The sequence below is a fragment of the Nicotiana sylvestris genome, chromosome 8 (assembly GCF_000393655.2).
Source record: "Nicotiana sylvestris chromosome 8, ASM39365v2, whole genome shotgun sequence".
Classification (NCBI taxonomy): domain Eukaryota; kingdom Viridiplantae; phylum Streptophyta; class Magnoliopsida; order Solanales; family Solanaceae; genus Nicotiana; species Nicotiana sylvestris.
The window spans coordinates 4,766,975-4,794,508 of record NC_091064.1 but is presented as its reverse complement, the minus strand read 5'-3'; the positions used below and the strand labels follow the sequence as shown (position 1 = coordinate 4,794,508).

The 27,534-nt window shown below is 37.7% G+C and overlaps 1 protein-coding gene across 1 annotated transcript; it reads right to left on the bottom strand.

Annotated features, from left to right (window-relative positions):
- Window positions 1-703: 703 nt before the first annotated feature.
- Window positions 704-12,849, bottom strand: LOC104229097 (plant intracellular Ras-group-related LRR protein 6). The gene is made up of 21 exons (XM_009781672.2): window positions 12,710-12,849; window positions 10,426-10,489; window positions 10,183-10,319; window positions 9,985-10,071; window positions 9,832-9,907; window positions 7,283-7,357; window positions 7,114-7,183; window positions 6,942-7,019; window positions 6,759-6,819; window positions 6,549-6,627; window positions 6,249-6,339; window positions 5,860-5,920; window positions 5,693-5,760; window positions 5,546-5,616; window positions 4,734-4,871; window positions 4,152-4,256; window positions 2,846-2,970; window positions 2,668-2,764; window positions 2,513-2,587; window positions 1,680-1,735; window positions 704-1,058 (listed from the first exon to the last, which is right to left on the bottom strand). Exons 1-21 carry the CDS (start codon window positions 12,772-12,774, stop codon window positions 983-985), a joined length of 1,755 nt encoding a protein of 584 aa, XP_009779974.1. The 5' UTR covers window positions 12,775-12,849; the 3' UTR covers window positions 704-982.
- Between the last annotated feature and the right edge of the window lie 14,685 nt (window positions 12,850-27,534).

The window sequence follows — 27,534 nt, the reverse complement described above, 5'->3', positions numbered from 1 at the left end:
GTATAACTTCAATGGTGAACCCAAAAGTGGGTATATTTAAATGGTACAAAATGTCCCACACTAGTACAAGCTTTATAGCACGTTTGGCCAAGCTGCAAAAATCAGCTTATTTTGAGAAGTGCTTTTCTCAAAAGTACTTTTGGTGAGAAGCAGTTTGTGTTTGGCTAATTAGTTTGAAAAGTACTTCTGAGTAGCAATTAGTGTTTGACCAAGCTTTAAAAAACTGCTTCTAAGTATATTTTTCTCAAAAGTGCTTCTCAAAAAAGTGCTTTTGGAGAGAAACTACTTTTTTCTGCTTCTCCAAAACTGTTTCTGCTTTTCCTCAAAAGCACTTTTTTTCCTCCCAGAAGCTTGGCCAAACACCTCAAATTAAGGCCAAAAGTGCTTTTGGCAAAAAAAAAGCGCTTTTGGCCAAAAATAAGCTTGGCCAAACAGGCTATTAGATTCTTTTGAATTGTAACGAATCTATTTTAAACCCATAGCATGTATCTCCAAAAACTATAAAGACTTTCTTAAAATTAATGTTAAATTTGGCTAATTAATATAGTGCCGTAGTAATTCATACTTAATATCCGAGAGTGATATAAAAAGAAAAAGTTCACATACAGCTATTTAAAGAAATTGTGACATATGAAAGTTCATGTACTTTAAATGTTGATTGAAGTAGTGATATGAAAGATAGTTGCCAACGGCAAAAAACGAGTGAACTTCTGGTGAAAAATGTCCTTAAAAATATCTTTTGACAACCAAACACCAAAAACCAAACAGGTTTGTCAATTGTCTGAGTTTGTCGATTCAGTCATTCTCAGTATCACAATAAACTATGGGATACAATAATGTTACATTCCAAGTTCCCTTAAGTTGGGGAATACATATCAAAGAAGTGGTAAGATACAATTTTCACACACTGGACGCAGAAATAAGTGCTCTGATTTAATACTCACGCCCACAGGCCTGATACAGGAATCAAATTTCAAACAGGCTAATGCTCCACAATTCTCTCCTTCAAGTACTTCAAAACAGCTTTTGTTCCTCGATCCAAAATGGGCCTTCGGATGCTGGGGGTTTAAAAGGAGGGAAGAAAAAAAAGGAAATATGGTCAGAATTGAGAGAATAAATAATTCAACCAAATGCCGTTTCTTACAATAATTTTACTGCAGGATTGCTATATGAGCGATTAAGGAATCTTATGGTACTTTGCGAGAAAAGTTGGTGCAATTCTAAGGTGTTAGTGTTTAGGTGCTACAAGCAGAAAGTGGAAGCAATCCCAGCAGCATCTAATTTACTAGTTTTTTCAAGTAATACTGATTAGTTGGCATATCGGAAAATTCACTATTGAATAAATGGTTAAACGTGAGCTGGATAGGCATAGTGGACGATGAGAGAAACAGATTGAAGCTAACATCGAAAGAAAGATACTTCCATACTGATTTCAGGCTCCACTGAAACGGTTGATTGGGAATATGCAGAACAGAGCATTTTTTAGTGCTTGCTTTCGTCTCTCTATTAACTGTCATCCTAGGCCGACTTATTTTATGTTCATGTTTTTGGTGAAGTGTTTCTGTTCTTGTTTTCAGCCTTTGCACCAATTCCATTTATTAGCAGATAAAATCAAACAGAAGAGAGAATAACCAAAAAAAGTAATAAAAAAAAGAAGTAGAGGAAGTCATTAAATTCACCTTCGAAGTGGGTTACCGTCCAGTCTTAGCACCTGCAGACTAGGTTCAAGCAAACCCTACAGGATCATGTTTATAAAAAAGCATTTAGTAAATGTAAAAACCTGCAGACAAATCTCTAAGAATAAGGACACACATGTCCAGAAAAGAGATAATCCTGTTGTTAACAAGATCCTTTCTTCACTGGTTACCAACAACAGTAGAATTCAGCCTATGGGAAGAATACTAGGATGTTTATTTTTATTTTTTCCTTTTTTCTTTTTTCAGCCCTAAGGAAGCTATAAACTCTCTGATGGCAATATAGGGAGATTGTATCAACATTCAAGAAAAGAACCACCTCGGAAGTGCATGTACAGAGCAGCAAAAGATGGAAGAGTACACAGAAGATATATCACTCACAAAAACGAAGATTCAATGGCACAAATTCGGAAGATACAGAAATATACTACTACTTCAAGATTCTGATCAAACAAAAGCAAAATTATTTTCGACACAGGAGGCAAAATTCAATATATATAATGTTGTTGAAAAAAGAAGCAAAATTGTTATTGCCTCTGGCTAGGATTTGAAACCCGGTCTCCCATGGTTCATCTAAGCTTCACTGACCGCTAGGCAACACCTTTGGTGCTAAATATACTATTACTTCACGAATTTGATTGATAAATGCTTGCAAATCAGGAAGTTTATAATGTATCTTCAGGTAAATAAGGCTTACAGGAAATGAATACTGTGCCAAACCTTGATCTCAGTATGCAGGTAGCAAGACATACTCCAAAAACTCACGTTGTCTATTGACTCAAATTATAACTTCTTGAGATGTAAATGCTTAGACTTACCAATTCTGGTGGAAGAGAAGAAATGTTATTGTCTGACAGGTCAAGTTCCGCAAGAGAACCCAAGTTTACTATACCCTATAGACAAATGATACCATATTAAACCAAGATTTCAGTAGGATAAAGAACTCTGTTTGCTAATAAGAATATAACTTTACCTGTGGAATTGATTGAAGGGAATTTTGGCTCAAATCAAGAAGTCGTAACTGCTTTAAGTTAATTATATCACTTGGGAAAATAGATATTTGCATCCTTCTGTTAAACCAAGTACCAAACATATTTCAAGTCTAAAGTTTAAAAAGTTATATCAATTACGTATGAGGATTGTTAAAAGACCTCAAATAAAGCTCTTGCAACTCTGGTAGGCAAGAAAATGCGGGATGCTCTGGTAAAGAACCTATGTTTCCACTCAGATCCAAAATCTGAAGCTTGGATACAGCTTGAAAGGCAGAGGATGGTATCTATGATTAGGAGAAAAAAATAGGATTAGAAATAAATTGGCATAGAAATATGATTAAGAAAATAATACAAAAAGAAAAGAAAACACTAGAACTTTCTCCATGTACTTGGAGTTGGGTGCTAACAAATTTGATGGCAGTTTTCTCCACTGTCATCCATGAAATTTATTCCTTTGGCCCTTGACAAAAGACAGCATTTTTAGTGACTTGGGCCTAGAGAGTTCTATGCCCAATCAACTGGCTACTTCTTCCCTATTTAATGAGACACTTCTCATTATGAGACATCTTAAAATATTACACAACTATAAATCATTCAAAATGCAAGAATTCAAGTTCTTTAAATGCTTTTAGCTTAAACTAGGAGAAAATTTGTCCTTCACAAATCAACTAGAAACACAAATTTCACCTATCAAATCAATGCCTTTCTCTACCAGAAACAATCAAACAAACTTCTTAATCCCCATATGCAATTAATAAGTTCTTTCCCACAAATAGGATGTTAGAAATCATCCTACCACCATTCTTCGGGGGCTGTGAGAGATCATACAGCTTTGAACAATTAATACATTCAAGATATCCAGAGCTAATCCTCTACTTTCTGCCTTATAGTTGTTTCCTGCTTCCCCCTTTCTCATAAAGTTAACCAACAATGACATGGATAGCAGAATATAGACTAGTCTGCTAGTCATAGTATTAACCATAAAATTGCCATGGTATATTGATCTATTCTGTAGACCAGTGGCAAGTAATGTAAATAAGAACAACCCCCCCCCCCCCCCACAAAAGAAAAAAGAAAAAGAGGATAGAAGTTCCTTATCCCTCTCTCATAGGGCTGCCTTTCTGAGAAGGCTATCAATACTCAAGTTCATTGAAGAACTTTCAAGGATAGTAACTGAACTGCTCCTTCTATCGTGCAAAATATATTTTCACGCTACATTTTTCTTTTCTATTTCAATAATATTTTACAAGGTAGAATTTACCACACAATCATTTATGCATCTCATAAGATAAAAGACGGGAAGCTGTATTGAACAGCTGCCAGATTGATTATATTTTCTCATTATCCCTCTTTAGTCCATATCTTAAGTATGTGATTCAATTGTTAGCCTTTCTCTGGTAGATCTAACTCGGGAACATCAAAAGATCTTCTGTTAGTAGCGCAGGACCAACCTAAAACCATTTACCTGTCTGAGGGGGTTATTGTCTAGCTTCAAACATGTAAGTGCAGGAAGAGATGTTAAGACTGAACCGGGCCAATCTTTTATCTTGTTTTTGGATAAAATGAGAGCCTGCACAGATAAAATAAAGTGATAAGCAACAGACAAGTAAATCCAACCAACCAACCCTAAATTTTTCATTCATAATTTTCAAGACATTATGACTAACTAAATAAACATGTCCTAGCAAGTGAGAGTTCCCAAAAGTTCGATTTATTCGTTTTATCTTATCATGGACCAAACGACTATAACCTGCCAAAAACAAGAATAAATGACGTAGAAATCCAGAAAATATGTGGTTAAAGAGTGACAGAATGAATCAGATACCCCACAAGTAAGTTGACCGCATGCAGAGGCAATTGAGTTACAATTCAACTACTGCATAATGACAACTATCACTCTACTAACTAAAATCAAAGATATATGAAAAGGTTCTTCTTTCAGTTATATCTTTCACAACAATAATGATTGGCCTTCATTTTTTTTGTCAATCAGGCTTGATCACCTTTTCCATGCAAACATAGGGAAACAGCAAAATACATAGTTTACCTCCAAGGAAATACAAGAGCAAAGTTCAAGAGGAAGTTCTTCGATTGAGTTCCCTGAAAGATCACATTTTGAGATGTCTCGTGACTTCCAGACATCTGAAGGGACAGCAGTCAAACCAAGCCCTCCTAAAGAAAGCTCCTGCAAATACAACTACTCATGATGATACGATCACCAGACAGGGAGAAGAATCAAATGGATTTTCCCATAGAATGTAGCACTACATGCAGTCACTTAGCATTCATTGTAGGACCACATTAAATCATATTTAGACTATAGAGAAACACTAAACATATTCGACTATCAAGTTCTGGCTTCAGTGTACAACAGATGCTTTTTGCACACATTTGTCTCTATCAGCTCTCTGAAAACAAAAATTCTTATCAGTTGTCCCTTGAATTAACAGAAGAATTGTGATAGAAACTATATTACAAAGCTAGACAGTAGAGACCATAATATGGAATTTATCAGAAATGAAAATTTTACAAATTTGAACTGCCCCTCTGCTCAAATATTTTGAAGCTTAAGAGAAAAGAAGGTTGCAGTAGTAACTAAACTGTTGTAAATCTCATAGTCATGCCTATATCGTGCTTCCACTGCCTCCAGTCCATTAAAGAATATTAAAAACAAGTGGACTGGACAACTTGGCTATGTAGACTACAAGAATCACGAATTGACGACATTTATGGAAACTAATTTTTATAGTGAGATTTAACTTTACTCATCTCCACTGGTGGCCAAACATTCAGCAGAATAAATACATTATTACTGACATGAGCATGGGAGATTTTAGAACTATAAAGTTAGTGAATAACCTTTGAAGACAGGGACAGCCTAGCTGCCATGGCAATAACATCCTCCTTTCCGGGCGTAGCAGCTGCAGACTCTACATTCAGAGTAGTTGCATCAAGAAAACAAGAAATAGAAAGAACGCCCTTATTGAGCATATAGCACCATCTTACCTTCATCAGTTGGAATTCTACTTCGAAGAAATTTTAATAGAGCAGGTGTAGGTCCGTTTACCAACGAGCTGGAGAAATTTTTCAAGTTAAAAGAAATTTTGAATAATTTCAAGTACTGAGAAAACAATTAAAAACAAATAATAAAAGCACTAAGATCTAATTTCAACCTCCGAAGTGTTCTAATAGGGTTGCCAATAAGCAGAAGCTTCCGCAAAGTTGTCATTAAGCCTAAGTTATGAAGTTGTAGCCAAGATTAGCCCGTATAAACACAATATAGTAACAAAATAATGTTATATGCTCTTGCACTCTCAAGAAAATGCACCAAGAAAGAAAAGGACAGAAAGCAATAAGTTTCCGTTATGCTGGTATTATAATAAAAGTTACATTTACCTATATAAAAAGAAAAGGACAGAACAGAAATGATAGTGAGAACCAGAATAAAACGACACAAAGTCAAACAACATAGCTACACCCAAATACACTACTATTGATAAATTTATATAAAATACAGTAAGTAAGCCTCTAATACAGCCTACCAAAAACAAATACAACCTACCAATCTCTGGAGGCAATCCAGACAATGAGTTGTTAGATAAGTCCAGCATTGAAAGTTGCAATTTACATGCCTCCACTGGGTACTCCTTTAACTGCAGATGACAATAAACAACTTATTCCAACTGTATAGCCAGTTGACAAAATGATTTCACCAATATGAAACTGGTTACACTAGAGACCAAATTGCAACATCTGATTTTCAGGGCACTGCTAATATCTTCAGATTTTTTTTTTCACTGAAATACTTTGGCATAATTATGAGAATCACCTTGTGAATTGAAGATGAAGAATAAGTAATCACCTGGTTTGAGTGGAGATCAAATATCCCCAATCTATTAAGTGCACCTATCTCCACAGGTAATGAAGCAAGCGCATTATTCCTGTCGAGGTGGACAAAACCAAAGGATGGGGCAGCAGATGGGGCGGTGGAGAGGACAAATGAGAATGCAATGACATAGAATAATTATGCCTCTAAAAAAAATGAAATACAAGCATCAATGACATGAAATACCCGATATAAAACTCCAAAAGAGATGAGCAATCCTTTATTGAGGATGGAATTGATGAAATTCCTACAGAGTTCAAATAAAGAGAGCAAACCAGGTCATGTTAACTGATAAAAGCTACACAATGCAAAAAATTCAGCATTATTTAGAGTGCTGTCACAACCACGATAAAAGCTTGATGTACTCACTGTTCTGATGAAGGTCTAGGCGAATCAAGCGTGAAAGGCTTCCTATATTCTCTGGAATGTTATTGAGCAAGTTTTTCGCTGTAAAAGTTAGATGTACAGTAAATCCAATTCCTTAATATGAGTTACTAAGAGTCAATTGGTAGTACAGTGAATAGAATACTCCGAGTTTTACATGCATTGAGTTCAGTAAGCATTCTGCATGATGCAATCAAACTCTCAGGTAGCAGAGTTAACTTGTTTCCCTGCCATGAAGATAGTAAGATGCTAACTGTCAAGCACGACTTTCCGAGTGCAAGACTATAAGAAATCATCAAGCAGTAAAGTCAATAAGGTTTTAGTACCTCAACATCCAACTTTGTTAATTTTGAACACTTTGCTAGATCTCCTGGCAAACTGGAAATGCTATTGTTTGATGCCTGATTGAAGGAACAGACAGAAGGAAAAAACAAACTGGTATGAACAAATGGAGGAGAGGAGTGGAGAATGTCTGATAGTTTATGTTTGATCCACATGCTAAAAAATTGCTTCTTCAAGTCACAGCAAGTCTCCATGCTAATAAGACTTTTAAATGTGCTGAACTCCCTCAAATAAATCATTCTCCACCAGTGTTATAAATAGCGCTCGCTACAGCGCTAAAAACGTGTAGCGACGCGAGGCGAGCGTGTGTCGCTACAGAGAGCATGTTGAGTTGCGATTGAAAATAGCGGTCGCCTCTTCTTGAGTAGCGAGAGGCGACAGTGAGGTGAGAAGCGAGCATAGCATCGCTATTTAAAAAAAGAAAAGAAAAAAGGCACTTAACAGCGATAAGGGCTTGAGATTGACACAGAGCTTCTTTGAACAAGCTTCTTCTGCCATCGTCTTTGTCAGCCATCAGCGACCCATGTATGTTTCTTTTTTCTTCTACTGGTCGGCGTCAACCCCTTCTTCTCTAGTTCTTCTTTTTTCTTTTTCTTCTTCTTTTCTTCTTCTTCTCCTTTCTTCTTATTCTGGTCGACGTCGACCCTTATTCTCCAGTTCTTTTTTCTTTTTCTTCTTTTCTTTTTTTTTTGATTTGCACCGGGTGTCCGAGTCTCTAAGAGCCCCGACTAATCCCGGGGGTGCACATGCCCTCGGCAAGGAGTTTCCCGCAAGTGCACCACGGTAAATTCAGGTTTTACCTAGTCCAATGACCCTCAGAAATTGTTTGCACGCAGTGGGTTTCGAACTTGAGACCTTGAAAGGGAGCAAACCCCAAGGCTCAAGTCAATTGCCACCAGGCCAACCCCTGAGGGTTTCTTTTTCTTCTTCTCCTTTCTTCTTCTTCTGGTCAACCCCTTCTCCGGTTCTTCTTTTTTCTTTTTCTTTCTTCTTTCTTCTTTTTTCTTTCTCTTTCAGCCCAGCTTTGTTTATCTTTTGTTCAGTAGCTTTATTTTTTTTTTGTTGCAGCCTTTTTTTTTGTTGTTGCTCTGTTTTTCAAAATCGAGCAGAGGCAGCAGTAGCTTTATTTTTTTTGTTGCTCTGTTTTTCAAAATCGAGCAGAGGCAATAGCTTTATTTACTTTGTTGCTCTGTTTTTTCAATTATTTATAGAGTAGAATTAATTGCATTTTGAACTCAAATGAATTTTTTTTTCTCAAATCTACTATGAGTTATTACTATCTATTGAGTCTTTAATTTTTGAATGATATATTTATTAATATATTATTATTATTGAGTTTTTAGTTATATGTATATAATATTTTATGTTTTTGTATAAATTGTCGCTTCACATCAAAAAAGAGAGCGCTTTGCTGCGCGCCTCTCGCCTCAGTGAAGTGGGCCCTCGTCGCTATTTGTCGTCGCACGCTATCCAAAATAATGTTCTCCACTAATCAGAGTAATTAATATTTTCTAGAACTCCGTCTACGTGAGCTTCATAAAGTATAGTTGGTCTCAAGTCCAACAAAAGCATGACGGTTGCAATAAGATAACTGCTAGGGTAAATTTAGTCTATATACAAGTATTCCTCTAAAACAAACCTGAATAGAACAAAATGGATACAGAGGATTGCTCCAGCCGACCCCCAACTAATTTTGGATTAAGACCTAGTTGATTGATTGATGTTGGGCAAAATGTTATTCAACTTATAGGAGCTACATCTTGGACAAACAGATGCGGCACAATTGGATATGGATCAACAAGTGTTTCGAGTGCACTCGAACTTATTGTTCATGTGACATTCTCCCACGCCGTAAGCAAATCTTCAATTTCTTGCACTCTTTATCGAATATCTTCGGGTAAAATACTCAAATATCTGGCTATTACATGAAGAGATGGTTTGGCCAATAAATGCAGAATGAGATGATCTCTTATGATCTCAATAAAATGTGTCCTCCTTCCCAAGGACAAAGAAGAATGACCTTCAAAATTGTTCGTCATCTCATAATTTCCAATATCATGTTACAAAATCCCACTTATGACTTAAAAAGTGAACTTAAAATCATTTATCCTAGAATGGCTAATTATTTATGAAACACCAAGTATTTCCACAACTTACAACTTTCACAGAAGTGGTCATCAGATAGACCCTTTAGGAACTTGCATATTGACATAAAGTCCAAGCTAAACTTTTCTTGCATCGTGATTTTGCTAAAGTTCAAGATCGTGGTTAAAAAGTCAAAAAAATTCTTTTTCCTCTGGCAATTTTCATGTTAACATTAGAAAAGAACTTCCTTATAAGAATGACATCGACGGTGCCATTCTCACAGATGCCCTTCTAGAAGTAGACATTCAAAATTTAAGGTGGCGAATAATTCACTAAGATGTGCAAAAATGACTGCTGTCTCTAAAAAGCAAGATAAACAGTTCAGCATTTTAATCAGAACCATCTTTTCTTAACATAATAACATATCATCAGAAAGATGAGGTGCTACCTTGAGATCTGATAACTCCACACATCCTCCAAGGGAGTTAGGGAGATCATTTAGTTTGTTGTTTGAACAATCAAACCTGGAGTCAGTAGATATTTAATAAGAAAGTAGTATATCAAATGTTATTTAATACATTGGTGAAATGCTCAAACATACTTGACTAGAGAAGCTGCTGTTCCGATCTCTTCTGGAATGTTCACGATCAAGTTAAATGATACATCTAAGGACTTTAGCATGTGAAGCCTAGCAGAACAAAAAGAGAAGTCGTTTAAACCTCTGTGATCAGCTTTCATGCAAGATGCTAAAAAGACCAGTCCAAAGTATTTCAAGATTGAAGAGGTTAAAAAGTCATACTCTCCAATAGCAGCTGGAAGACAGGTTAGCTTGTTGTGACTAACATTAAGCACTGACAGTAGAGGTAAATTTCGAAGATCTTCCTTCAATGTTTCTATGTCATTATGAGCCAAAATCAGCTTCTGTAGTTCCACGGCCTGAAAAAAGTAAAAGGCAAAAATTTGCATCAGAGTTAGAAATTTCCAAGGAGATAAACCAGGTGCCTATGAACTAAGACATATAACTAACGAGAGATTCATATACCTCCCACCACTTCTCGTCCTCGCTGGCTGCATCCAAACTTTTGTATACATCATTGGGCACCTCACTGCACATGAAGAAGCAAGTCATTCTCCTACTTTCTATAATTGATGCAAATCGACCATTTACAATGTCTCTGCTTAAAAACATTACGACATTATATCTTGAACTTATTATCTGCATAACAAGTACAGTGGTCATTCAATCACCTTGCTGACACCTATATATTACTGGAGAAGAGCAATATGAAATTTCTTGGCATAATGTAAATATCAATATACCAATAGTTAACCAGTCAGATGCATAAGATACTGCTCCCTTTGTCCCATAATTTATTTTCCCACATTGCTTATTAGACATTCCAAAACATTGTCCAAATTCAATAATGAATATATTATAGTTCTAACTTTTTAACTTTCCGACGTTACCCTAAACATAAAACACGGTAGCACCAATGTCTTGAGCTTCTCTTATTATGCATCATATCTCGATAGACAGCCACTATGTTAAGATTGTTTCTCATAGAAGGGAGTATAAAACTACTTCCTCTTTGAGAAGTAACGAGAAAAAAATAAACAGGGGTAAAATTGCAAATTAATGATCTTTAATTTTCAGACATACATCACATGCATCAGTCAATGTTCCCTTTTCTTGACTTGTCAAGGAAGAACAAAATTATGGTATGGAGAATACAGAATTAAATAATGGCATGGATAACACTGAATTTTTAATCCCATATCCAACTGTATTTCTTTAGCCAATTAGTCCCCCCTGAATTTTTCCATTTCACCGAACAACGGTTAGCCTTTTGAAAGTTAAGGCAAACCTTGGTATCTGGATCCATGCATAGTTGTATTTAGTTTCATGTGTAATTCAAAGTTGATGAGTTGATGTTTGAAACCACCGCAAGCCAGTATTTGTGCATTTTGATCAACAGGTGATTTCAGGCTTATCACTAGCTCATATGGACTTGAACAAACCACATTGATTTAAGGAAATCGAAAAGATCATTATCCTTATGGCAAGTCATCGGAATAGAATGCATGATTGTAAGACCATCAAAGCCATCTCTTTATCCAAAAAGAAGAAAAAAAAGGATGATTAATCTCAATGTCCATTCCAATCCCCTCCACCCTTAATAATGTATCTACAAGTAATAACGTGCTTACAGAAGAAAAGTGACGTCCTTTCTCCTATCCAAAGACCATTCAATGCAGCAGCTGTTGTTTTTTGTCTTAAGAGTCATTAGACATAAATCATTTCTGGCACAATGGCGTATAAACGAAAATTTTATATCTTGAATCGAAAAAATAACCATCAGTTGTTCGTCTTCATTCATGAATGAAGAATTGTTGAAAACAAGCCACTGCCTTTATTTTCTTCACTTTAGCCTCAGATTCTCTTCAAAAGCAAACAACTTTGTACCAAAAGATAGATCATTTCCATCTACCACGATATATATACCAAGTCGATCCACTTCTTTCAAACCGTAATTTCCACGAGAACAAAGCTCAATATCAATTTTTGTGAAACTTTAAATCTAGAGTTGCACCCAAAATTGTGGCCTAGTGGTCAATGAAGTGGGGGCAGAACCATGATGCCTTAGGTTCAAATCCCAGCTGAGGCAAAAACCACTAGGTGATGTCTTCCTCTCTGGCCTCTACCTAAGCTTTGGTGGTCGGAGTGATCCGGTACTTGTGCAAGTGGATGTAGGAGATACCTAGTAGAATAGTTGAGGTGCTAAAAAGCTAGCTCGGACCCGTCATAAAAAAATCTAGACTTTTAAGTTCTATACACCGACAGTATAAAAGATATTTGCATAATCAGGTCACTTAAAGGTAATCGCAGGTAACTCTATCTAATAGAACGAATTAGTAACCTAGAATAAATTATAAGTGACTTGCTAAAACAGGTTAGAATTACTTTGGTATAAAAATTTATATACACTGTCAATGTACATAAATTATATCCTTAAATCTATATTGAATTCATAGCTTTTTTTCAAAAGTTCTGACAAACTGTTCATCGGAGTACAAATAGGTCCAGAATCGTTAATGATCTTTCATATCCTAGGTCCTCACACAGCATTATTACAAAATAAAATCGATTTCAGCTTCTAGAATGTTCTACATTCATCGTTTTAAGCACAATGCGAACAGTAAATTAAATCCTCAGTGGCGAAATAGAAGCACAATGCGAACAGTAAATTAAATCTTCAGTGGCGAAATAGGAAATGTATAAATCAGTCAATAACAATAAAAAATGCGAGAAGAATTAGGGAATTCACCTGAGAGAGCGATTTGATAAGTTGAGAGAACCGGAAGTTCTCGCAGCTTTCAGGACTCGATCCATGGCGATTGATTCAGATTTGTGTGGAGAGAAAGAAAGAATGTTTAATAAGATCTCTCTTGCGCCCGTTTGGTAAAGTGTAATACCATTTGGTACTTAGGTACTTTAAACTTGGAAATGAAAGCAACAACAACAACAATCCAGTATATTTCCACAAGTCACGTTTGGGAGCGTAATATGTACCCAGACATTATCTCTACCCGAGAAACAGAGAGGTTATTTCCAGGAGACCCTCGGTTCAAGAAAGTGAAGACTTTGGCAAAAGTTCATTGGATTTAGAGGATACTTATAAGTACTTTTCGGTTTATCTAGAGGTTTGATAAAGTTAAAAAGGTTATAAGCTAAGTGCTTATAAGTCAAAAATAATCCAAAAACCATAAGTTGGTCCCCTGGCTTATGAATTTTTAGCTTATAAGCACTTTAAGTTGGACCAAAATTTTTATTATTTTATCTTTAAAATATTTATTTTTAGAACAAAACTCCTACATCGATACTCACTGCCTCAAGTATTCAACCTAACCCCTCCCCCTCCTCAAGTCTGCAATTCTCATTGGCTATTTAAGATAAGAAAATTCTATATTCCTTTGCATACTTATATCTATGTGATTATGTATTAATCTTTGAACTGTATATAATAAATAAGGACATATCAAATTTTTTGGTGTATTGCTTTCTGAGTGTTGTGGTGATGAAGACAATGTTTGTTTCTCTTCAAATAATTTATCCTATTTAGGTTTATTTTTTACTGAGAAACTTTTGTCAATTTATTAATTATTATAACTTAAGATTATATGCTTAGCATAAAATAAATTATATTTATCATAAAAATTATCTTATCTAAGCACAATTATATTTAAAATAAAATGACAAATAGAATATTTTGTATTTGAATTAATCTGGAATCTAAAATTTTGAAGAAATTACGCCCTTATAAGTGTAAACAGTTCTAAGGTTAATTAAGTCATTTTAACAGAAAAAGAGCTTATCAGCACTTTTTTATCAAATACTGCAGCAACTTATTATCAATTTCAGCACTTGTACCGAAAGACGTAACTGCTTAGAGCCTATTTGGCTTAGCTGATTTAGAGTAGTTGATAAGCATTAGGTGCTGAAAAGCACTTTTAAGTGCTGAAACTGATTTAAAAATAAACAGTTACGTGTTTGGATAAAAGTGCTGAAATTAATAATAAGCAACTGAAGAACTGGGTATACAAAGAGTTTTGTTTTAAAAATAAGTATTTTAGGGATAGAATAGTAAATATTTTGGTCAAACCTAAAGTGCTTATAAGCTGAAATTTGATAAGTTGGGGAGACCAACTTATGACTTTTGGCTTATTTTTGGCTTATAAGCACTTAACTTATAAGCACTTTTAATTTTACCAAATGCGTAGATAAGCCAAAAAATGTTTATAAGCCAGTTTATCCAGCTTATAAGCTTAGCCAAACACCCTCTTATTTATTAAATCAGTTTCAACACTTAAAAGTATTTTTCAGCACCTAATGCTTGTCAGCTACTTCAAATTAACTAATCCAAACGGGCTCTTAAGTTGTTGTCGTTGACAATAGATATATTTTTAAATTATCAATGAATTTTAATTTGTGATAGCAACTTAGAATATTATTTTTATCATATTACGAATTTATAATAAGAAATGTTGTCCTATAATTATATATTACTCATATGATTTAATTGTATATATCGTTACTGCATATAGTAACCGTACATATTCAGAATGCGTCATACAACTCCCTTTTTTTTTCTCATAAGTATTTTGAACTAATCTCTATCTCAAGATGTAATACATACGATTAATATACGACAGTTGAACTGGAATACCACGGAATTATTACATGATAGAAGAATACTTGTAAAAGTGAAATATATAAGTTTTATAAAATGATTGTAAGATTAGTAATGGTGTGAACCAAGATGATGGAGAGTTTATCGACCACGTAAACCTAAAATCACCATGAAAGTAGTTCTCTCAAAAGACGTAAACTCTCAAAATCCATGCCAAATTAGAGATATTTTTGTTAATAGAAAATTGCTAAAAATCTCTAGATATCTATATATTGTTACATATATCTATATATCATCTGTGATAGTTAGTGTATTGGAAAAAAACTGAATTTATATTAAAAATGATGTGGCATGACACGTGGATTAGCTGAATGGTCAAAGAACAGCAATTGACTAAGAGACACGGTGAAGACAGCCACGGGAAGAAGAATTTAAATAGGCACGAGACGACGTATAGATACGAGTCTCGTACCAATTTAAATTATTTACAGCCAATGGATTAGAAGGCATTGAAAGCAAGGATCAGATGACAGAAAGGAGTCCAAATTCATTATTCAACGTTTGATACGTTATAAAGTTGGTATTTAATAGGAATGATTGTATAACGGCTTATTTAATGTCATTTATTGCTCATGATTATATCATTAAAGCTGAAACTTTATTCCTTTACCTAGAATGATCTATAAAAGGAAGAAATATCATCATTTGTAAGGACAGGGAATACTATTGAGAATTCATTGAAATACTTATCTATTTACCTTCTACCATTGTTCTCAAAAGTATTTTATTTTTTGTCTCCTGATTATCAGTAACCCGAATTTCTTTTTTAGCTTTGACCAAGGACTCAGATTTTTGGTTAAACAGGTAGACCGTTCCATCTATTTGATGTGATGGCTTTAACTAAGTAAGGAGTTTAAAATGTTAATTTGACTTATATATTATATTGGAAAATATGAAGAAAAAAATACTAAAGTAACGATTGGAAAATTAATTTGATGGCGAGAATATCACATTAAAGTTTAAAATGTGAATAACTTAATGAATTTAAATTCATGAAAGTTAAGAAAATTATAAAAAGTAATATGTTGGACCTTGACACACAAGGTGAAGCAAGGAGAAAAACAAAAGCCACAAATGAAAGAACGTAAATACAACTTAAGTAAAAGTAAACCATATCCAATTATTAGTATCTCATTCATATAGACTTTAACTATACACCACTGTGCCTTGACACACAAGCACCTTTTTTTTATTAACTCATATTTATTCTTTTATTCATCCTACCTAGCTAAAGACACCATGCATGTGATTCTTAATTCATTGGTCTGACTAATCATATATCTGAAATTCGAGCCATGGATCCTCAGTCCTCAACATTAGTGTCCTGATTTTCCTTCTCCACAAGATTGGTCTCCCCATCTTGCTTTTCCTTATCTCCATCAGCATTTTTGCTTATCTTTTTCTCGGACCTAATTGGTTTCCATCTTGCTTTTATCTTATCTCCATCACCATTTTTGCTTATCTTTTCCTCGGACCTAATTGGCTCTCCATCTTGCTTTACCTTATCTCCATCACCATTTTTCCTCACCTTTTCCTCGGACCTAATTGGCTCTCCATCTTGCTTTACCTTATCTCCGTCACTATTTTATTGGCTCTCCATCTTGCTTCACTTGCTTTTAAATTGAATTCTGTGTTTTCAAGGCCTTAAAAACCTCTTTTAGCATCACCTTGATTTGTGTGCGCAGTCCGGACGCGTAGTCGAAAAGCCTAAATGTGAAAATCTTTGAAAAATGATAAATTTTGACTATAAAATGAATTAATTTGACTTCGGTCAATGTTTTGGGTAAACGGACCCGGACCCGTGATTTGACGGTCCCGGAGGGTCCGTAGGAAAATATGAGACTTGGGCGTATGCCCGGAATCGAATTCCGAGGTCCCAAGCCCGAATAAATTTTTGAAAGAAATTGTTTTCTGAAAAATATAAAGGTTTTTGAAAGTGAAATGTTATGTGAAACCTGTGGTATCGGGATCGTATTATGGTTTCGAAGCCCGGTACAGGTTTGATATGATTTATATATGTTATCTGTAAAGATTAGTGAACAACGGAGTTTATTTGACGTGAGTTGGACTTCCGGTTGGAGAGTTATGAACTTTGAGAGTTCTTGATGAAAATGTTGAGTTTTGAGGTTTAATTCATGATTTTTCATGTTATTTTGATGATGTGATCGCACGAGTAGGTCCATATGATATTTTTGAGGTTGTTTGTATATTTGGTTTGGAGCCCCGAGGGCTCGGGTGAGTTTCGGGTAGGTTCTGGGGTGTCTTAGGCTTAAACATGGCTATTGGAGGTTCAGAAAAACTGCAGCTCTCTGAACCTGCTAGTGCGGTCCGCACTGGTTTTGTGTTGCCCGCACTGGTGGCTGCGCGGCCGCAGTGGATCTTGTGAAGCAGTGATGCGAACGCTGGAAGCTACCTTGCTAAATTTCGCTAACTCTGCCTGCGATCAGCCAAAACCCGCTACCGGATGTATAACAATATGAATCTGCACACAAGGTGCATGGAGTAAAGTGAGTACTCCAACTCAATGAGTAATAATTATAACTAAAGTCTGAATGGTAAGAAATCACGTAAAGCATATCAAATTGTTGTAGAGAAGCAGTTCAAAAACCAGTAAGAAAGCACTGAAGCTGTAAAAAAAATCTCTTAAACATTTTAGCTTAGTTTAAACTTCTTTGAAAATGACTTTTTCAACAGTTACGCAAATGAATGCAAAACATTTAGTGCAGATAAGCACAAAAATTCGCCCCTCGGGCACAAATCCCATAGTTTAACAGGTAAATGACAAGTAAATATGAAAGATAAATACATAAAGGCTCACCCCTCGGGCTCAATGTCAACAACTCCGCCCCTCAGGCAATATCTCAGCACAATAATAGCCCATCGGGCAATCACATAGAACGGTACCAGCCCCTCGGGCAAATCACATAGAACAATACCAACCCTCGGGCTATCATATAGAACAATATCAGCCAATCGGGCTATCACATAGTACAACATCAGCCCCTCGGGTTATATCTCACATCACAATGGGTACCCGCACTCACTGGGGGTGTACAAACTCCAGGAGGGGCCCCTTACGGCCCAAGCGCAATATCAAGCCATCTCGTGGCATCAAATCTAGGCCTTCGGCCTCATAAACGATATCAACAAGCCACCTCGTGGCGTACATATCTCAGGCCCTCGGCCTCAAATCAGTATCAGTGTTTCCTCACAACTAGGTTCTCGACCTTACTTAGTCAAAAATACTCACAAGCCCCTCGAGCTTTAGTAAAACAGTATTTCTCAGCCCAAAACATCATTTAAAATATTATTTAAGTCTCAAAACTGAGTAAAAATGGCTGAGTAGCAAAACAGTGGAAAATAACATGATTAAGTTCAATTAATAAGTCAAAACAGTGAAGAAATAGTAATAAAAATCCCCGAAGAGTACAAATAGTTGGCATAAAGCCCATATATGGCAATCAGCCCAAATCATGATGATAACAAATAAGTTTCAGTCAATACGCGGTAAAATCATCAATCGGGACGGACCAAGTCACAATCCCCAATAGTACACGACCCCACGCTCGTCATCAACTGTGTGCCTCACCTCAATATAGCACTACGATGTGCAATCCGGGATTTCAAACCCTTAGAACATCATTTACAATCACTACTCACCTCGAACCGGCTAAATCTCTAGCTCGCGAAGCCTTTGCCCCTCAAATCGGCCTCTACACGCGTCGAATCTATCCAAAATCAGAACGAATACGTCACGATATGCCAAGGGAACAAAGCCCAAGCGAAAACAATCGAAAAATACCAAAAATCCCGAGATTAGCAGAACCCGAGCCCGGGCCCACTTCTCAAAATTCAAAAATTTTCACATCAATAGATTCCTTATCTCCCCACGAGTTCATACATATCCAAAGTTCTCAAATCCGACCCCAAATGGTCCTTCAAATCCCAAATCAAAAGTCCAATTTCTCAAGCCCTAATTCTTCAATTTTAGGCTTAGTTTTGATGATTTTCTAGGTGGAATTCACAATATAATCGAGTTTTTAGTCCGAAATACTTACCTCTAATCGTTTCCCCTTGAATCCCTCTTCAATCTCCTTCAAAAATCTCTCAAAATGAGCAGTTATGGGTGAAATAGACCCACATTCGCGAACAAGACGACTTAAAAACATTCTGCCCAGCTCTCATTTTTACTTAATCGTGATCGCGAAGCACAACCCATAATTCACTCTACGCGATCACGTGTATCCTCACGCGAACGTGATGCCCAAAATCTTCCAACTACGCGATCACGAATGCAACCATGCGACCACGATACACAGAAACATAAAGCTATGTGATCACAACCCTATATACGCGAACGCGAAGAGCAACCTGGATGCCCCCCTTAGATACTCTACGCATTCGCGATCCTCCTCACGCGATCGCGAAGGGCAAAATCCTGCAACAACTGAACCTGCAAATTTACTGCAATTTTTCCAACTTCAAACGATCCGATTAACCACTCGAAACTCACCCGAGGCCCCCGGGACCTCAACCAAAGGCACCAACATATCCTAAAACCTTATTCAAACTTGTTCCAATCATCAAAACACCTCAACCAACATCAAATCACTCAAAACACATCGGATTCAAGCCTTAGTTTCTAAAATCTTCCGAAATACGCTTTTGATCAAAAACCTAACCAAACCACGTCCGAATGACCTGAAATTTTGCATACACATCCCAAGTGACCTGACAGAACTACTGCAACTTCCGGAATTTCATTCCGACCTCTATATCAAAATCTCACTTATCAATCGGAAAACACCAAAATCTAAATTTCGCCAATTCAAGCCTAAACCTTTCCCGGACTTCCAAAATGCATTCCGATCACGCTCCCAAGTCCCAAATCACCTAATGGAGCTAACCAAATCATAAAAATCCTGATCCGGGATCATATACAAACAAGTCAAATCTTGGTCAACCCTTTCAAATTTTAAGCTTTAAACTGAGAACTGTTCTTCCAAATTCATTCCGATTATCCTGAAAACCAAAACCAACGATTTACACAAGTCATAATACATCACACGGGGCTAGTCCTGCCCGAAATCTAGCGATTAAAGTGCAAAAGCTCAAAACGACCAGTTGGGTCGTTACATCCTCCCCCACTTAAACATACGTTTATCCTCGAACGTGCCCAGAGTTGTTCTAAAAGCCAACCATTTGCTGAATAACCTCACCATGCACATACCCGGGGGTGATCCCATGTCACCCTATCTCACATAGGTCCGATAACACCTTGTAACTGAAATTACACAATCCAGTCTAGCCCATAAATCATAGAACCACATTTCCACTTCTGAAACCATCAATACGATCAAAACCTCACGTCTATACTCTGAATAGGACCGAACCAGCTGTAATAACCTATGCCTGCAACCTCAGGTGCAGTTATATGATATACCACGTAACGCAAACACATGTAGCAATAACTTCCATTTCCAACAGCTGCACACAACACCCGAATACTGGTAGACAACCTCTTATCAACTAAAGTCTCATTCCAACACTTTCATATACTACCAATGATAAATGAAACACACAATAACCATAACCGTTTCTCAGATCAACCATTCATGAAGCTACTTCTCCTTCGCAATTACCATAGCAAATTTCGGGAGCCGACCCTCGATATTATCCTTCCAACATGCTGAAATTGAATCCGTTCGTATTCATTAATGATCCCAACGATCTCCTCTGATCCAACACACTACTCTGGTGACATGACACATCAATACAGGCCTAAGCCATGACTTGCATAATACACGCACCAATAAGCAACGGTCCGAACATACTCAAATCATGAAAATGACTCTAACGAAAGAGCTGTCCCTCAAGCTCACCAGTGCCATCACAACACAAGGTTGAGAACCTGTCTCACATCATAGAAATAGAACACACGAATCTAACCCACAAGGTCACATCTCCACATCATTTTGCCGCGATGCGCGATCCTATCCAACACTGTTCCATATGAACCACCTCAAGTCACTATGCTCGAAATCAACAATCACGCACAATTTTATGTCTAGAGCCAAATCAAATCATCATACCCACGGTAAAGCAAATAACCTACACCATACCAACCTGAAAGGACATAACCAATACACCATTTACCGAGCAACACCCAATACTCTTCCGGCTTGACTTCCACTATGAAACCCTAATAGAATTGCACCATATGTGCCCATAACCAACAAATCATACATCTCACAACACAGAAAAGGTAACTCATAGACCTCCCTAGATTACTAATAAGCTCAATAACAACCGAATCAACACATCCATCAACAAAACAATTTGGTGCCAACCAAGCCGACTCAAGTTAGAACACGCATCTACATTGGCCTGCCAACGAACTCCTTATCAAGGAAGTCCTGAAGCTGCTCCTTCTACCCTTATAACTTTGTCGGTGTTATATGATACACAATGTCCGACATCAAATCAATACCGAAATCAACAACCTTGCCCGGTGGCATGCTCGGCCACAAGGAACACATCCGAAAAGTCCCCCACCACTGGAATTGAATCAATGGTAGAAGCCTCTGCCCTGACATCTATCACAAAAGCCCACACAAGAAAGACAATCCTTCCCAGCCGTCCGCTGGCTTTTCGAAATATAAAACCACTCTACTAGAACATAATCCGTCGAACCTCGCCACTCAATCTGTGGCATTTCCGGCAGAGCCAACAGCGCCACCTTAGCGCAATAGTCCATATGGCACATGAATCAACATACCTGGTCCTAATTCTGCCATCCGAATGCATACCACACCTCAAATACCCAATCATCCCATGAGAGATACTCTAAAATTCCTCTATGCCACCAAGAAAACTCGAATACCCGCAGTCGATCTAACAAGAAAGTGCCGCAATACTACCAAAGTACCATCAACTTAACCACATTGAATTTCCTGAAACATATGCCCTCGTCAAATCACTCCAATTAGCAATACCATTTCCTTAATCATCAGAAGATTGCTCGTGCTGCCTAAGCATTTTATGATCTTCCTTTCAGAACCGAACCTCAACCTCACACGCGCAATTCTCAATCATTTACAACAAACCGCATAACCCATACCATTCTAGGATAACCATGAGAATTTCATATCCCTTCCGAACCACAAGCAACTATGCATTCCACTAGCCAAGAATCTCCCCATTGATCCCATCTAGAAAAGAACCACTATACATCCCATGCTCTTCATGCCAATAGGAAAAATATACCTCTCTAATTGTGGTGGAAACCATCTAGAACTCCCCGAATTCCATTTGCACAACACTACCTCATCAGAACTGAATCCTTCTAACTCAACCGAGTTACGGATGCCATCAAAACCTAAGAGCATTACCGCAAAATACCTGTAGGAACTCATTACCCCATAAGCATCCAAGGAGTTAATCATATCCTTACCATATCAATCCGACCCACTACCAAGCTATACCATCTATCCGAGTTTCCTTCTAATTTACCTTCAACTTGATACTCCTTCTTGCTATAACATCACAATTCCTCAACCTAAACTTACCACATGGGACCCAAGCATAAAGCCACACCGTCTGAGACCCATAAGCCGTTGAATACTCTCTTAACTATTCCCAAAGGCACCACATTCTTTACTCTAAGGAAACTTCCTGCGAATCTGAATCCGTTACCTTTACCTTCCGGATACCGATACATAGAATTCCATAATTAGTATAGAAAATACCATAAGTCTTGACATCTTCCAATGAAAACTCAGTCTCTAGCCATATATACAACTTTAAAATACCTCATGGTTACATGTAGAATCTTGAACACATTGGAACCATTCTCGCAAGTCATCCACTCTACTCAAACCGCAATTAGCGCGATCAAAAGAATCGAACAACCTGTGCCTCATTAGCACTTCAGACACTGTAGAATGCAACCTCATCCCAATACAACCAAGCCACTTCCTGCTCTATGCACCGATCATCCTTTACTAACAACGACTCTAGACATTCCAGGATTCCCATACACTATGAAGCATAATATAACCTTTGTCAAAATTTTCCTTTACTCGAGCCATCCTCGGTCTCAATTCCCGCAAGCCAAAACTGATTCACTTGCACGCCTCAAACTGGAACCAACGTAGCACCTAACCGTGCAATCAACTATTCAATAGCGGACTCCCCCACTTGGCTCGAAGCCATAGATCAACACATACTCAATAACTCATAACGTATATACTCTATTGATGCCATAATACCACATCGAGATTAAACTCCAATCCTTTGTAAGCTTATGAAAACACAGATCATCTAGTACTTTAAACCTTCTGCAATCTCGCATTCATCCTCGCAATAGCCAAGCCCGCTCTCTTAAGCGGCCCAAATTCAAATCTTCAACACTTATATTTCACTTTGTAAATGATATCTCCTAGCCGACAACATGAGGATCACATAACCTCAGAACACTCCGCAGGAGATAATCCACCTGCTTGCCTTCTTTTAACATTCTTGTATACCTTCCACCGTCACAAACATTATGCAGTCACTTAGTCTTCCTGAGTCTAAACTCATACCGCAACATGAAATTTACTTCACTCACAACTGGGAAACATGAAAAGGTTCTTCACACGCCCATAACTGGGGGTCATACCTCGAATCAAGATAGAATCCAAGCACCTAATAGTTCTTCTACCCTCCAGCAGACCCTTCTCATCGCTTCCAATTCATACGGATACATCTCGCAGTCATAACATACTCATCACGGAGCCATCCAGCCATCACTCCCATAAATAGGGACACTACCGAACATATAAGTTCAAAAACATATGCCCACACAATCAGCACCTTAGTGCTCAAGCCATAGGCAAAACAATCCGGCCTCAAGTTGTCCAGACTGACCCAATATCAACACACAGAGATCACATCTCGCCTCTCAATTGAGGAATCACAAGCCATCGATGCACATCTGATAGTGAGCACTCATACGCGCATTCGAACGCGTGGAAGGAATTCAAAGAGTCACATTTCAAGCTGAATCAAGGACGCACAATAAGAATTCAAGAACGTGAAGTTTTCCTAAAGGTTCTGCAGCCTCTCAAGGATAAATACAGACATCTCCGTACCGATCCGCGAGACTCTACTAAACCTGCTCATAACTCGTGAGACCTATGTAACCTAGGCTCTGATACCAACTTGTCACGACCCTAACCCCGAACCCGGTCGTGATGGCGCCTCTTGTGAAGACAAGGCCAGCCAATCAAACCCAATTCGCTTTTTAAAACAGTTAAACAATATAAAAGCAGTCTAAACATGATTTAATGATAATAAGTAGCGGAAATACAACCCGACACAGCCCTAACCGGGGTGTCACAAGTCACGAGCATCTACTAGGGTATAAATACAACTGAAAGCCTGAAGTGTACAAATACATACTAATGAATGAAGAGAGAGAGAAGCAGTGCTGTGAACATTGGCAGCTACCTTGCTAAATTCCGCTGACTCTACCTCCGATCAGCAAAAACCCGCTACCGAGTGTATAACTACCTGAATCTGCACACAAGGTGCAAGGAGTAAAGTGAGTACTTCAACTCAATAAGTAATAATTATAACTAAAGTCTGAATGGTAAGAAATCACGTAAAGCATATCAAAGTGTTGTAGAGAAGCAGTTCAAAAACTAATAAAAAAGCACTGAAGCTGTAAAAAAAATCTCTTAAACATTTTAGCTCAGTTTAAACTTATTTGAAAATGACTTTTTCAACAGTTACGCAAATGAATGCAAAACATTTAGTGCAGATAAGCAAAAAATCTGCCCCTCGGGCACAAATCCCATAGTTTAATAGGTAAATGGCAAGTAAATATGAAAGATAAATACATAAAGGCTCGCCCCTCGGGCTCAATATCAACAACTCCGCCCCTCTAGCAATATCTCAGCACAATAACAGCCCATCGGTCAATCACATAGAACGGTACCAGCCCCTCAGGCAAATCACATAGAACAATACCAGCCCCTCGGGCTATCACATAGAACAATATCAGCCCCTCGGGCTATCACATAGTACAACATCAGCCCCTCGGGCTATATCTCACATCACAATGGGTACCCATACTCACTGGGGGTGTACAAACTCCGGGAGGGGCCCCTTACGGCCCAAGTGCAATATCAAGCCATCTTGTGGCATCAAATCTAGGCCCTCGACCTCATATCAGAAAAGCCACCTCGTGGGGTATATATCTCAGGCCCTCAGCCTCATAAACGATATCAACAAGCCACCTTATAGCGTACATATCTCAGGACCTCGGCCTCAAATCAGTATCAATGTTTCCTCACAACTAGGCCCTCGGCTTTACTCAGTCAAAAATACTCACAAGCCCCTCGGGCTTTAGTAAAACAGTATTTCTCAGCCCAAAACATCATTTAAAATATTATTTAAGTCTCAAAACTAAGTAAAAATGGCTGAGTAGAAAAACAGTGAAAAATAACATAACTGAGTTCAATTAATAAGTCAAAATAGTGAGGAAATAGTAATAATAATCCCCGAAGAGTACAAATAGTTGGCACGAAGTCCAAATATGGCAATCAGCCCAAATCTGATGATAACAAATAAGTTTCAGTCAAATACGCGGTAAAATCATCAATCGGGATGGACCAAGTCACAATCCCCAATAGTACACGACCCCACGCTCGTCATCAAGCGTGTGCTTCACCTCAATATAGCACTACGATGTGCAAGTTTCAAACCCTCAGAACATCATTTACAATCATTACTCACCTCGAACCTGCAAAATCTCTAGCTCGCAACGCCTTTTCCCCTCAAATAGGCCTCCACACGCATCGACTCTATCCAAAATCAGAACGAATACGTCACAATATGCCAAGGAAACAAAGCCCAAGCGAATACAATCGAAAAATACCAAAAATCCCGAAATTAGCAAAACCCGAGCCTCGGGCCCACTTCTCAAAACTCAATTTTTTTTACATTAATAGATTCCTTATCTCCCCATGAGTTCATACATATCCAAAGTTCTCAAATCCGACCCCAAATGGTCCTTCAAATCCCAAATCAAAAGTCCAATTTCTCAAGCCCTAATTCTTCAATTTTAGGCTTAGTTTTGATGATTTTCTAGTTGGAATTCACAATATAATCGAGTTTTTAGTCCGAAATTCTTACCTCCAATCGTTTCCCCTAGAATTCCTCTTCAATCCCCTTCAAAAATCTCTCAAAATGAGCAGCTATGGGTGAAATAGACCCACATTCGCGAACAAGACGACTTAAAAATATTCTGCCCAGCTCTCATTTTTACTTAATCGCGATCGCGAAGCACAACCCATAATTCACTCTACGCGATCGCGTGTATCCTCACGCGAACGTGATGCCCAAAATCTTCCAACTACATGATCACTATTGCGACCACACGACCACGATACACAGAAACATAAAGCTATGCGATCGCAACCCTATCTACGCGATCGCGAAGGGCAAAATCCTGCAACAACTGAACCTGCAAATTTACTGCAATTTTTCCAACTTCATACGATCCGATTAACCACCTGAAACTCACTCGAGGCTCCCGGGACCTCAACCAAAGGCACCAACATATCCTAAAACATTATTCAAACTTGTTCCAATCATCAAAACACGTCAACCAACATCAAATCACTCAAAACACATCAGATTCAAGCCTCAGTTTCTAAAATCTTCCGAAATACGCTTTTGATCAAAAACCCAACCAAACCACGTCCGAATGACATGAAATTTTGCACACACATCCCAAATGACCTGACGGAACTATTGCAACTTTCGTAATTTCATTCCGACATCTATATCAAAATCTCACCTATCAACCGGAAAACACCGAAATCTAAATTTTGCCAATTCATGCCTAAACCTTCCACGGACTTCCAAAATGCATTCCGATCACGTTCCCAAGTCCCACATCACCTAATGGAGCTAACCAAATCATAAAAATCCCGATCTGATCATATACAAACAAGTCAATTCTTGGTCAACTCTTTCAAATTTTAAGCTTTAAACTGAGAACTGTTCTTCCAAATTCATTCTGATTACCCTGAAAACCAAAACCAATGATTTACACAAGTCATAATACATCACACGGGGCTAGTCCTACCTAAAATCTGGCGATCAAAGTGCAAAAGCTCAAAATGACCAGTCTGGTCGTTACAAGTCTAAGAGGCTATGTGGCCGTTGTTGATTTTGTGTGGTCCGCACTAGAGGTCTGAGAGGAGTATGTTAAGACGGGATTTTCAGTTATTTTTCATTTTTTCAAAACCCCAAAAACATAAGAGGCGATTTTTCAAATAACCTCTCTTCTCTAAAACATTGGTAAGTGATTTCTAACTCGTTTTCTTCAATTATTAACATCTTTTCACATGATTTCAACTCAAAATCAATGATTTTCATGGGGAAATTAGGTGTTTTGGGTAGAACCTAGATTTTTCAAAATTTGGGGATTTGGACCTCGATTTGAGGTCCGATTTCAAAACAAATCATATAATTGGGTTCGTGGGGGAATAGGTAATCGGGTTTTGGTTCGAACCTCGAGTTTTGACCATGTGGGCCCGAGGCAATTTTTGACTCTTGGGTAAAACCTTAGAAAACTCATTTTCATGCATTCCAATTGATTCATTTAGTGTTTATTGATTTAATTAAGTAACTTGGAATCAAGGGGTAAAACTATAGTTGAATCGTGAATTGTGTTCGTGGCATCGAGGTAAGTGTTCAGTCTAACCTTAGCTTGAGGGATTAGGAGTTGTGTCCTATTTGCTATTTGCTTCTTGTTGAGTACGACGTATAGACATGGTGACGAGTATCTATACGTTGGTGTCAAGCATGACCGTGAGTCTTATATTGTGATTTTCATGATTTCGTTG

Excerpts from the sequence above, each read along its gene's own strand:
- LOC104229097 (XM_009781672.2), bottom strand. The coding sequence starts at position 12,774 with ATGGATCGAGTCCTGAAAGCTGCGAGAACTTCCGGTTCTCTCAACTTA. Across the intron at positions 4,257-4,733 it reads GCTCTTGTATTTCCTTGGAG|GCTCTCATTTTATCCAAAAA; the intron begins GTAAACTATGTA and ends TTATCTGTGCAG. Across the intron at positions 2,588-2,667 it reads CCCTTCAATCAATTCCACAG|GGTATAGTAAACTTGGGTTC; the intron begins GTAAAGTTATAT and ends ATTTGTCTATAG.